This window comes from Pholis gunnellus (genome assembly GCF_910591455.1).
Source record: "Pholis gunnellus genome assembly, chromosome: 3".
Taxonomy (NCBI): Eukaryota; Metazoa; Chordata; class Actinopteri; order Perciformes; family Pholidae; genus Pholis; species Pholis gunnellus.
Genome location: NC_136529.1, coordinates 17,015,945 through 17,029,460, shown reverse-complemented (window position 1 = coordinate 17,029,460; position 13,516 = coordinate 17,015,945). Strand labels below are relative to the sequence as shown.

The following is a 13,516-nucleotide window of genomic DNA, read 5'->3' as shown; positions in this document are numbered from 1 at the left end:
TATAAATGAAAGCAGGTTAAAAATGTGTACCATCCCTATTAATTACGACTGAGAACACATACACATATGGAAAATGCAGGTTTTGTTTTTGTCAAAGAGTTTGCGGATAAAGTTTTACCGGCCTTTTGTGGATTGAAACAGAAGTCTCCCAGTGGACGTCAGCAAGCGACACTCCGTGAGGCACCGGCCCTCTGTCTTGTCTTCAGTCTTAATTCTCATTCATCGTAAATGACATAAAGACAAGAAAACAGGCAATGATTTAGTCTCTTATGAACCCTTAGGTCCCTTAGGTACAGCATCATAAACTTTATTCCTAAATGAAACCCCTTCCCTATGAAACAAACAGTTCAAACAGCAAAGGAATTTTCTGTATTCTCCCAAGAAAGTTTTATTGTCACTTGAGCACATTCACACACACACCTTCCAACCTCTGTCTGGAGGGACTTTTTAGGCGTGTGAGGGGGGTTTGGTGGGCTACCCTTCTGAAACGAAGTTCATTGTGTACTCAATAACTCATTTGTTATATTACGTCCCTCTTAAGAAGAGCTCATGTTTTATTTATTAACTCATTTAATTCCTTACGTCTTCTCAAAGGAAGCTCATTTCATTTTATTAACTCACTTTATTCATTACGTCTTCTCAAAGGAAGCTCATTTCATTTTATTAACTCACTTTATTCATTACGTCTTCTCAAAGGAAGCTCATTTCATTTTATTTATTTATTTTTTTTTTTTTAACTTGCTTAATTCTATACATCGGGCAACATATCTGTCCTTACAAGTTATTAAATGTCCTGTTCTCAAATCACAACCGTTATATGATTATTCAATCATAATGTGTTTTTTCTTTTAACTTTAAACATGTCTTCTCCTCCTCTGTAGTTTTCATAGCACACAGCTGGAACACATTAGCAGCCAATTCTCACACACACACATTTCTCCCAGTCGCAAACGCACACACAATTTCACCTAGCTCTGCTCCAAAGTAAACACCCGATATTCAGAGCACACACACATTTCTCTATCCCAAGAAACACCACATTTGCACAACACAGACACCCAGCATGCTTTTTGCCGCTTTTTTCCTTTATTTTCTTATAAAATTTCTGCTACCTCTGAGATGTAAATATCCGATGAGAGGCTGCATCAGACACCATTCGTCAACCAATGCCAGAGTGGTAACAGTCAATCGAATTTTTATTCTACATTCTCCAGTTATCAAACTGACCATAAGGTGTTGTTCCAGGTTTTGTCGGCCCGTACTACAGCTCCTTCACCGAGGGCTTCTATCCTATCTGATTTGCGGCAATTCTATATGATCATTTCCTTTAAGCTTATCCCTCTCTCATTACTCTGTCTCTTATCCCTTTTTACATTTAGTTATTCAAATTACCTGGATCCAGGTTTCCCCAATTTGTCTTTCTAACTTAATTCCTGACTATGTCAAAGCCATCGTTACACAGTGGCTAATATGCGTCGTACCATTAAGACTGTGTGGGCCCACTCTCATTAATCTAGCACGATACTATTTAGCACCCTTATCGTTACAATGAAGCTATTCTAATTCATTCCTTGTATTTCTCATACTTCTTTTCTTCACTTCTTATCTTCTCTATATTCATTCCCCCCCTATTTGCGTATTTCCTTACGCAAATGAAATTAAATTTAGCACGGAGTTTCACTTCAAACATCAAATCAACAGCACATGTCCATAACGAGATTCTTATTTTACGGTATGACCAAGCAATCGACATATAACAGCCCCAAAGAATGACCAGCGTTCAATCGGGAGAGCTCACCGTATATGAAGATGCTGGAGGAATCGCAGGTCACATCCGAGCTGCTCGTGACGCCAAGTTTGTAGTATATTTCATGCTGCAGTGATGTTGAAGTGGTGATCGAAGGAAGCTCCGCGGACACTGTTCTTGATAGTATAATGAAGTTTATTACAGCAAGCAACACATGTCATACGGCCGGTTAACACGGCCGGAGAATCCTCAGTCAAATCAAAAAGGTCCTAAAGTGCGGAGAATCCTCAGTCTTCTTATATCCCGCTGATGCCCATCCCCAGAGGTTAGAGGAGATAACTCACAAGGAGCGTAGCATGTTGGCCGCTCTAGGACCCCCGATAAACATGTCTCGGCCATGGGCCCCTGGTCCGCCACGCACCCTGCTCCGATAATAAGGAACATCTGGACATGTCACCGGGCGCATAAATTGAGGACATGCCTCCTACACTCCCTATCTCTGCTCCATACAAAGGACATGAGTTCAAACACTTATGCTGTTTAATGTGTAGGCGGAAAATACACCACAGCCACATACATGTGTTTTCTTTATCTGTACAACAAATTTCTGCTTACCAAACTTTCAGTCATTTATGACTCAGAGACGGATCAGAATGACAAGTTTATAACAAACAACTTCCCCATGGGTCAATAGCCCCAAGATACAGATAAATAAAAGAGTCCCACGTCATTTATCATGTGCCTAAACCCCCGGAATGTATCTGGTTTCATTTGATAAAAGAAAACCTCTCTTACAGTCCAAGAAAAAATGTGCAGAACATCTTCAGCCATTTAATCCTATTCAGGATAAAAGGCCACCTGTGTTTGTGACAACATCATGATTCAGAGGACATTAAGAAATCACAAAAATGATTGATTGTGACTTAATAGTTTTGAGCAGTGCAGCTTTGAGCTACTCAAATTACTGTGAATTAGATTATTTATTATATAATTTGTTTCTATTGCATTCTTCTATACCTCCAATCTTATGTCCTGATCTTTCCTCATCGTTTACATGAACGTGTCCTCCCGTCCTCCCTCCTGTTCATCTTCCTGCCAGCTGCAGCATCTTTTTTTCAGAAGACTGTGTGAGTCACTTAGATCCGGTTTCTTCTGTTACCACATTTAATAAACATACTAAGAAAAAGAGGAAGTAGAAGATATTTAAAAAACGTCAGATATATTACAATCAAATTTAAGTTTAAAAAACAAAATCCCGGAGAGGATCAAAGATTTTTATGATTATTATAAATTGTTTAAGATTTTAGAATTGTTCTCAGCAAACAGCGGCCTCCTGACGTTGACAGCTACTGGATTTTAGCAGAGCTAACTTCAGCTTTCAAAACAACATAATATAATATATATATAATATATAATATATTCACCAACATGTGAAAGTGGTGTCATCTTTTAGTTTATCAAATTAAAACAGTAAGGTTTCGAATATTCTCCTTAAGTGACTCTTCCCAGAGTTTTCAGCGAGCAAACAGAGAACACCAGTAAACCAGTAAAGATGACAAATGATATAGAAGTCCTGAGCAGCTACAGCCGTTCTCTAGTTTATCAACAAAACTACAAGCAGAATTGAAATGTCAACCATACCATAGACATTCACACTGTAAATAATTATCGAGCTTGAAACTGTGGCTTAACAGTAAATGGTCCATACTGTGCTTTTACAGTATGGACAAAAGTTCTTAAAAGAATCTTAAAATCAGTCCTAAATGTTTATGTTTAGCAAATGTCTTTAAATAAGTATAAAAGCTGACACAACAGTTTTTTGAGTTTTTGGCACTGAGCAGAAATTGACTCACCAGAAGTCTCTGTAAAACTAGAACTCTTTATTCATCTTCAACGATAATGTACATTTTACAGAAAACAGTGTAGTCAAAACTGTGGTCACAAAGCGCCCTGACCTCTGCAGAGTGTTGTGGTGCAACACATCTGAACCATAGCTACATCCCCACAGCGAGGTGTTGAGACAGTGCAGGGCAACTCAACAAGCTGAATGGTGGACAGAGATCACGGTACACTTCTGATTTGCAGACTAAACACAAGAATTGATGATCATGATCTACACCACAGACATTGGCTTCTGATCATTTTCCTTTAAGCTACTCAAACTTCTCCCATAAAGACATTATTTTATTATCTTCTCACGTACAAAATGTAATAATCAGCAAAGTCAAAGCAGCAGATAAACAAATGCTTCCAATGTTTTAAAACGTACACGTTGATTCCAGCCTCAGTAAACTCACTATAGTGAACACTCCATGCTACTCTACTAGCCTTGATTTAAAGTAATGACTATATAATAAACTTAAAATTAGGTTTTCAAATTACGATGCATTATTAATAATACAATTACTTCAACCCTTTTAATATAGTGTGTGCATCTTCAGCATTGAGAACGTCAACACAGATTACAAAAATAAACTACTATACTATATAGATACTTGAGAATGTACAGACTCGCGTGTTCACTTAAGACCAAAGTGTAAGTAAATCATCATCACTAACAGACTTCAGCTTTGTTCTAATATGGGATGTGAAGCCCACGTACCATACAAGCCCACTTTCAACTTCTGAGTCAAAAAAACACTAAATCTTTTTTTGCTTCCAATAAAACAACTTGTTCCATAAATTACACTTTTTTTATTGTAAATCAATCTGTCACTATTGAGTCATTGAAGCACGTGTGACATGTAACTGCTGATCCCAGAAGAAGTTGCAGACAAACGTTGGTGATGTCGGTACGATCAGATTATTATTGCTGCTTATTTCTGCTCTTTGGTAAATACTCATTTGTTATCAAAAGTTAAGTGATTAGTGTTTTGAAAAAGACAAATGTTAGAATATTACTTGAATTGGAAATAGTGTTTCTCTTGAAATCAAAATGTGAGCTTTAGCACGCTAGCAGACAGACCACATGCTGCTTCAATACAACAGCTGCATAGCAGTAGTATAGTAACAGTTTGTGTATGTAGTTTATAGTTAATGTTAAACAGACCATAAATGTGTAGGTTTATCTGTATTTATTTTTACCTGGTGGGGACACTAGCAAAAAAAACTGTCTCTGGAGTTGATGTGAATGAGTAGAGGTTAATTAGTTTGCATGATAAATTTATACTTTTTGTCAGTGCACCAAAAATAGATTAATATCATGTAGTTGTTTTTTGAATGTCATGTACAAACAAAAAACTATTCTGTCTTAACTGTAAATTCACTGATGTTCCCATTAAGCCCACTTGATTGTGTTTCAATGGTGATTTTCTCACTTTTGGCCTTTGAACCATTTTCCTCCCTAATTTTGACCTCGTCTGATGAATCAGCTCCATAATTCTGATAATTAATACCCATAAATAAATATCAGTGATATTAGGTCATAGGTTAGTATCAAATAGTTTGAATTTGAGTGGGAAAAAACGATAAGAACTACAATTCATGCCATGATAGAAGCACGGCGCCTGTACAGTGAGGGAACAGTGCAAAATCTCACATTTTGGGAGAAAAGTTCTGGAGCAGACAGGAAATGTGTTTGTGATCAACATTTGAAAATCAATTCAAATCAATTCAAGTTATTGTTAATAAATATTTAATTGTAAATCTAATTTACTATCCTTAGAACATTAGTAATGAATGTGCAAACTGTTTATATGCAAAACTATTGTTTTTATTTCGGTCAGTCTGCCTTCAGAAAATCTTCATAAACAAATCTGTGCTTTCAACCAGTTGGCTGGACCACAAAATGTGGTCAATTTCAAATGCCAAGAGCACATCATAGGATAGAGATACCGACAAAATGACAACACGTAATGAAAGATGAATAATGAAGTATTGAAGAGTAATTTCCATTATAGTTTTGATTTTGTTTGTAAACTATTTTGGCTAAATTCCAAAGACAAGTTGTAAGTTAAGCTTTTCCTGCGTTGACAACACAGTGAAAAGGTTGAAACGTCTATTTTAAACGCCATGTAGAGGCCAGAGGATAGAAGTGGAGACAAAATGAAAAGTGATTCCAGATTTGAATAGAACAAGTTGGTATTGTTGAGATTTTTTTTAAATAAATATATTTTTATCAGCAAATCATTAAGTTGGCTTATTTAGAACACCCACGGGCTCAAAGGGTACATTATGTACCCACGAAGCCCATGCCAGACATATTTTGACAAATTAAACAAAAAAACACTAGACATTTGTATAAATGTATTATTCACACACCAAATGAGATCAAACTTACTTTTAAACTCAAATGTTCTCACTGAATTACCCTCATCTCTAATCTCACGGGCAACATGATTGCATAAATACTTCAAAGCCGTTTGTCAAAAACTCCTGCAGATTTTCTTCCTCCATCACTGTTCCTGCTGAGGTAAGCCGGGCTCAGACCACCAGGAGTTTAAAACCCTTACTGGTTTATAAACCAGGTTGCATCATAAGGAGAATCTTCACACGTTCTTCTCTCTAATACCAAACATGCACACACTACAAGATTTGAAAATGAAGGTGGGATATTTTTAAGATTATCGTGCTTAGAGGAGCAACGCACCACATCACGTGATCTCTCTCTCATGATCTCACCGGGAAGCAAATGCAATCAAAACTGAGATTGACGTGACACTACAAATTGTTGTAGTAATGCTTTGCAGTGACAAAAAACAAAAGCAGAAAGCTAAATGAGTCTGGAGTCAGTATTTATTTCTGGCAACAGTTGTATGCTAGCTAACGTTAGCCTCAAGGGCTAGAACGTTTGGGCACCGATGAGGCTGTGAATGTTTGGGGTGGTTTAAGACTGGTTCTGTAAAACCCTCACATTCCTCAATAATCTGGGCTGAACATTGGTACAGACTAAAGTCCCAGACCGCATCTCCCCCTCCGATTGTCAAGCGCGGTGAATTGAAACGGGCCAAAACTCCTGTAGCCTGAGCCCGGCTTTAGTGACAGATTTAAAACAATGTCCACTCTCTGATGACTCTTTTCGGGCGTAAAGTCTATTCCTCGCTCTCATCCTCTCTGATCTTCACGGTCACTCTGTGCCAGGCGTTACTCAGCACGCCCCTCAGATTCCAGATGGGAGCAACTGTGTCCGGCTGCATGTTGTAACTGTTATCAACCGCCTTGCAAACTATCTCCAGCTCCTGAGCCTCCGGAGGAAGAGGAGCCGTTACCTCCCACAGCTTCCAGGCCCAGGCTCGTCCCAGTGGGGGCGACGGTTCAGGCGCTTGTCCGTTCTCGCTGCTCCTCAGTTGGGCCACCTGCCACGTCTTTCCTCCATCCAGAGACACATCTACACGCACTACCTCTCTGCCACCGCCGCTCCAGGCGTAGCCCTTCACGGTCACGTCTTCCACACTGCGATCGACCACAGCACCGTCTGCCGGTGTGGTGATGGCTGACTGAATAGGCAGCTCCTGGATGGCCGGAGCAGACTTGAAGTCCACCGTGTCCCAGTCCGTCCCGGGGGAAAAGCCCTTGTAGTCGTTCTGCTGCCAGTGGCTGCTGCTTTCGTCTGCACTCACTATGATCTTCCCCAACCATTTAACATTGCGTGCGCCCACTGTGCCTGGCACCACAACGCGGACGGGGTAGCCGTGGTCGGCAGGGAGATCCTCGCCATTCATTTCATAAGCCAGCAACACATCGCCCTCCTCACTAACTGCCTTGTTCAGAGGGATGGAAGCACCGTAGGTGGTCCCCGACACGTCTTTGTCCAGACCTTCAAACTGAACATGGAGAGCCCGCCGGGCCACATCGGGCCCGTATCCGGCGGCCAGCAGCACATCCCTGAGCTTGGCACCGCCCCATGTGGCGTTACTGATCGCCGCGATGCCCCAGTTCAGTCCTTTCACCTGCTTCACCTTATTCATCTCAGAGCGACGGTTACCGGCACACTGCAGCGTGGCGGTGACGGTGTGTTTGGGGAATCGAGTCTTTAGCTCTTCTAAAGACAGCGTCAGCACTCCTCCAGGGAGTCCCTCCACCATCAGCTGATATGAAGCCGGGTCCACCGGAGGAACTGGCAGGTGGTTTCTTTTGAAGAAGAAAGCCGAGGGGGTGATGAAGCTGTCAGAGAGGATTTCAGGAGGCGGCTCAGCGTTGAAGGGCTTGAGGTTGTTGATGTGCAGGACAGGGTGACGCTCGGGGTCGGAAGAGTAGGGGTCCGATGTCTGAATAGTCTTTTGCTTCTTCAGGTCTTCTGCACTCAGCTCACCAACCTTGAGTTAACCACAGACGCATGTTTTATTAGGCCACATGGGACTCAATTTACACATTTTCAAGGGATGTTTTCTGTTCATCTGAAATTTCCAAAAGAGCAAATCAAAAGGCAAAGACACAAATAACTGTTTGTTTACCAGGAAACGCCACAAGAAACACAAGAAACTGTGTTTCTCTTACTGACCACGTAAAGGGTGCCAGTATTTAGCCTACAGCTGTTCCTTAGTATACAGTATGCAGTAGACCTTTTCATATGTGTCTTCAGAGATCAAGGGCAAGACAGACAAAATAAATGACAAGTTCATTTTAGGATAAATTCAACCGACAACCCCGGCTTTACAGCCACTATAGGTTTACATTAATCTCTGTTTCTATTTCTTAAAGATAGAGAAACTTTTTTTGAATGGATTTGTATACTAAATAGATGCTTAAGGGGTGTTAATGCAATGCATATTGTGCATTTAAAGCAAGTTAAAGCGTCTGTGTTAAAGCTGTGTGAGCAGCGCTACAGCAAATACATGAGATCAAAGTTTAACCAAAAACTGTGTAAACTGTGATGGATATTTACAACCAACGGACTGGGCAGTAATTTTACCATTTAGGTTTAGTTTCTTCTACAGTTCGGTTCTATTTTCCAGCCACAAATGTTTTATGTTGAACTTTGCAAGGTAAAGCTGCACACTGGGTATGTTACATTGGTCAATTTCAAATGGAAGTCAGTGATGGTTGAAAACTTTGACTTCAGGTCAGCAGTATATTTTATCTGCAAATGTCTACACATAGGCTTACAAACATTGGCTACAGAGTTTGGTGCTCACAGCCAATTCTTGTCTCAGCTTCGTGTTGATGGAACTTTTTCCACCCAATGAAAATCTGCTGAAAACACATTTCTTTCCTGGGTCCTCAGTTAAAATAAATGTCGGTAAAGAAAAATAGAAGTAGAATATTAACAATCAAAAGAAACCAAGAATCTTCCCACCTTGTACTCTGAGAGCATTTCCAGCACATGCTCCTGGTTGTGCACAGCATACAGCGCCCAGAAGGGTTCGAGGGCTCCACCTGCTGCCAGCAGGATCTTATCCCCACCAGGGTGCATGGCAACAAACTCAGTGATGTCATAGACGCCACCTTTGTAAGTGACCCATACGCCATCCTGCATAGAGCGGTGACTGGTGACCTCTTCCTGGCTGAAGATGGGAAAAGATGAGGTCTTCTCTATTGTCTGCACTCTAATGGTGTCTTCCTGCTCAGCCTGCACCAGAGAGGAGAGAGGAGAGAGGAGAGAGGAGAGAGGAGAGAAGAGGCATCAGTTTTGTAATCTATCAAAAAAGACATTTAAAAGAGAAAATACTGGAAACCAGGAATCCAGTCTACATACTTGAAAAGAGCATGTTGTAAATATAGATTGTGCTTAATGTAACTGTAACTAAAAGGTCATTTGGATTCTTCTGTGATCACTGTTTTAACTGCAGGCCTCTGGTTTTATGGTGGTAAACTGGCTGTGACAGCAGTGGCAGTGTGCGTTCTCATGTTTGCACATGCCGACACAATGCTGATGTAGGTATGTTATAAATATCTAGCCTGCTCTGTCTGTTATCTGAACAGCCTCTGGATAGGACACCCAGACTGAAAGGCCTATAACATTAGAGTGATGCCATGAAGGAACATCAGCCTGTACTGCCATAGCACACCGCTGCATCACGCCTTAGTCCTAATTGTGCAAACGACACATGTTGGCTTTGTTTGTGATGCAGCAGCAACAAGTTCCTGAACTTCTGACTGAAGCAAATAGACATATATATCACTATGCTATCTCTTCTACTACTGTACTACACGTTTTACTACTACTGCTAATAAAAGCAGCTACAATCTCTTCAAACAGACAGTTTTCAGCATGACTGTGTTAATTATTCACACAAATACATGGGACAGCTGCACTGCTGCTTGGAGTGGTTAATGTTTTCTCACAGTTCATGAGAAAGCTTGATGGATCTGTAATGTTTGTAACTACCCGAGTAGATGAAACCCATGTTTGACATTATACTGATTTTAAAGAAATAAAATGTATCCGTCACTTTGGGGCGCAACAAACTCTGCAGTAAAAGTTTGGTAATTATATTTATAACGCAAAAACGACAAAAGACATTTCTGAATTTGCAATGCGGAGTTTGGTAAATCGATGTCATAATCAATCATAACAATAAGTATTTGTCCCTAAATTAACCACTATTGAACTGTTTAGATTGGCAAAATACGACTTACATAATTAAGATTGTTTCATATACAGCACATTTACACCATGCTGCTCCATCAACTTGAACATTTTTAAAATGAACAGACCTTTCAGACAAATCCTGTCAAATGCTCATCACAACTTGTCCCAATCAAAGTCATGACTTCATGTTGTTGTTTTGTTGAACAACAGTTAAAGACATGTTAAATAGACGCAATTTAGCCATGACACAACAAAAGCAAATTACACATTGACTGTCTGTACAGCTCTAATCTAGTCCTAACCTTGTGGTGGTGGAGGCCATAAGCCAGTACAGCCCCGGTACCAGCCAGCAGTCCTGCCAGGCCATGTCTCCAGCTGGGCCCGTGGGCCCGCTGGTACGATCTCTGGTCCTCACTGCTGCTGCTGCTCCAGAGACGACCTGCGCATGAGGCCACAGCAGGTGCCACTTGAAGCCTATGAAATGAAAAAATGGCAATGTCTCTTTTATGCAGATCAAGCAGAGCTCATTAGGGTTTGAGTACAACTGTGTGTTTAAGGACAACGAAAACATTCTGGTCTGTTTACAAGATCTAAGAAAAGAGATGAATAAACAGTGAACACCTATAGTCTGCTCTATCAGTGCAGGCCAAGTAAATGCCAGGTAAAGTAAATGTTTGTTACATTTGTACCTGTACCTTTGAGTGTTCAGAGGGCCAAATCGAGTCAGGCTGTGGCAGCGTCGCAGAAGCAGCATTGCACTGATGTTCTGTTAAGAAAAGGTCATTTCACAGTAAAACAACCAGAGAAAAATCTTGCAAAGAACTTCTGTCAACACGTTACTGAAGTTCCACCAAAAGCAGTGAAATGCAATTTGGTGGGTTCAAATTATTTATTTTGCAAAGCAAATAACGTGATTCTTGGGAAAGTTAAAGGCAACACGAACAAGCAGAATGTGACACCCGAAAGACACCCACTGATAGCGACCTGCAGAGGCTGATAAAGGGATTAACTCTCTGTGAGTGAGTGAGTCAGCCGAACTTACAGGAAAGTGTGAGATTTATGTAGAGCAGTAGCTCCCAAGAGTTTGGGCCGGTTGCAAAGGAAAGGAAATATCCAGTAAACTTCCAGAAAATGTCCAAAAACCTTTATCTTAATTAAATGAATATTCTTTGTGTACCATTCAGATTACTGCACATAACTGTTGCAGCCTTCAGCATCATCATATGCTTATGACAATAAAGAAAATACATTAGGTCAGACTAGAGAAATATGCAATTTGTTAAGTTAAGATCTGCTTGCAGAGACCTGTAACAGTCCTACTGACTACAGGCTCCGTCACTGCTGTGTTAGGACACAGTGAGTGTAACACGGGGGTAGAAGTGGTAAAAACAAACATGCTGTTGTGTGCAGGATTTTTTGCTTGACGGTGAAGTAGAGTCTGATATACAGATGTTTTATTTCAGCATAGATCACCAAAACCGTCTCTGTCGTAACAGCCTACACGTGGTCCTGTTAAAATGGACTAACGGAACCTTTAAACAACGGTTTAAACAACTCCTACAGAACCGACCAACCAGCAGTTACTTCAACCTACGGAAGGAGCCAACCAGCTCAGGGGGAGTGAACAGAGAAGAAGAGGAGCTTCAGCTCACCTTTCTCTGACCACAGAAATGTAAGCCCAAAGTAACAACGACAAAGTCAACACAGTCTCAGTTTTGTCAAGCATACAATTAAGAAAGGAAGAGACCATCTTTCTATGTAATTGGAGGACCTTGTCTTCTTCTGTTATCAATATAGGAATCAAGCAACGTCAGCAAATATCACTTAGGAAAACATCTTTGGGTTGGGCTGCTTTACAGGGAAACGTTTATGACTGACTAACTCATCAGAGGAGCACACACTTTCATTGAAAAATAAAACAAGGAAATAATTGTCAAAAACCAGTTGTAAGTGAACAAGAAAAAAGCATTATTTCTCACACACACGGCGACAGATATCATGTGGTGGAGCGCTGCATTGCCAATCATCTACATCACCTTTCTTATCCCCGTCGACATTAAGATTACTCGGTTATCTTCAACTACATTTCACTGAGGAAGCGTGCCAGCTGAAACTGTAATCTCCTAATGCTAAGATAGGGTCTCACTAAGTTTTAATAAGAGAAACAGCTGAGGCTGATCAAAATAATGAAGAAATAGTTCACACTCTAACAGAAAGTCAGAATAAAGGAAAGGCGTTTAAACATGTAAAGTAATTGGGTTTACAGAACACTTAACATTCTTCAGAATATCCTGTAGCCTTTGTTTATTGTAACTTCATCAGAAATGTAAAGAACCAACTTGTTTGTGGTGCACAATAAGGACCATATAAGGTCACAACACGTGTGAAGTGATTTCACAAACTTAAAGTAAAACTTTTCTACACCATCATATATTTCCAGGTATTGAAACATTACAGCCTCTCCCTAAACTGAGTTTAGTGACCACCTGACATTAATCAAATGTGTTTCTGACGTAAAGTGTCGAAAAAGCAGTTCCGTAACGTTGACGTTACTCGTCTTAACGTTACAGAGAATGTTTGCTCGCCGTGCAATTGATACTTCTTCTGCAAAATACCTGCAACATATGTAGCGTCCACGGTTACGTCATCTAAAGCCAGTTAGCAGTGTGTTGTAACGTTTAGCCTCGTAGGATCCGGATCTATCCTAAACATCATAGTTTTCTGCACGGGACACACTTCGTGTCAGCTCACTTCCCAGCAAGGTAAACACCACGAAGAGTCAACGTTAAAGCAGACAGTGTTAGCGCTTCACCACCACCCTCATCATGGCTAATTTAGCTAACACTGAAGTTAGCGAGCTTGATACTGACAGCCAGCCTGTCCGACTCCTCTGACTACTTCTCATGTGTTCATAAACAGAGGAAACGTTGAAATGTTCGTTCATGTAAACAAAACCACTACAACTACTCACTTCTGTTGTGTCAGTCGCCTGCTTGTACTCAGCTGCTCTCCACGATTCACAACGGAAGCACAGCCCTGAAACGTTGCTCTGAAACGTAACACAAACACGGATCGAGAGGCGTTCAAGACAACTTGTCATGTGGCGACGTACAGTATCTGGCAACCCGAAGCCCTTCAACTCAGCAGGCGAGGTAGTTATATATATATATTTTGTGTCAATTGATCTCTTTAGATTAGTTTCCGTGTAATAAGCGGAATAACAATTGGTCATTTTTGCAAAATGAAGCCCTTCAGTGTGATTTAAGATGAAATAAAGATTTATTTTTTAAAATCACAAT

At 40.6% G+C, this 13,516-nt stretch overlaps 1 protein-coding gene across 1 annotated transcript; it reads right to left on the bottom strand.

Annotated features, from left to right (window-relative positions):
- Window positions 1-3,606: 3,606 nt before the first annotated feature.
- On the bottom strand, window positions 3,607-13,246 carry suox (sulfite oxidase). The gene is made up of 5 exons (XM_079156650.1): window positions 13,189-13,246; window positions 10,913-10,983; window positions 10,520-10,691; window positions 8,982-9,254; window positions 3,607-8,001 (listed from the first exon to the last, which is right to left on the bottom strand). Exons 2-5 carry the CDS (start codon window positions 10,969-10,971, stop codon window positions 6,778-6,780), a joined length of 1,728 nt encoding a protein of 575 aa, XP_079012776.1. The 5' UTR covers window positions 10,972-10,983; window positions 13,189-13,246; the 3' UTR covers window positions 3,607-6,777.
- Between the last annotated feature and the right edge of the window lie 270 nt (window positions 13,247-13,516).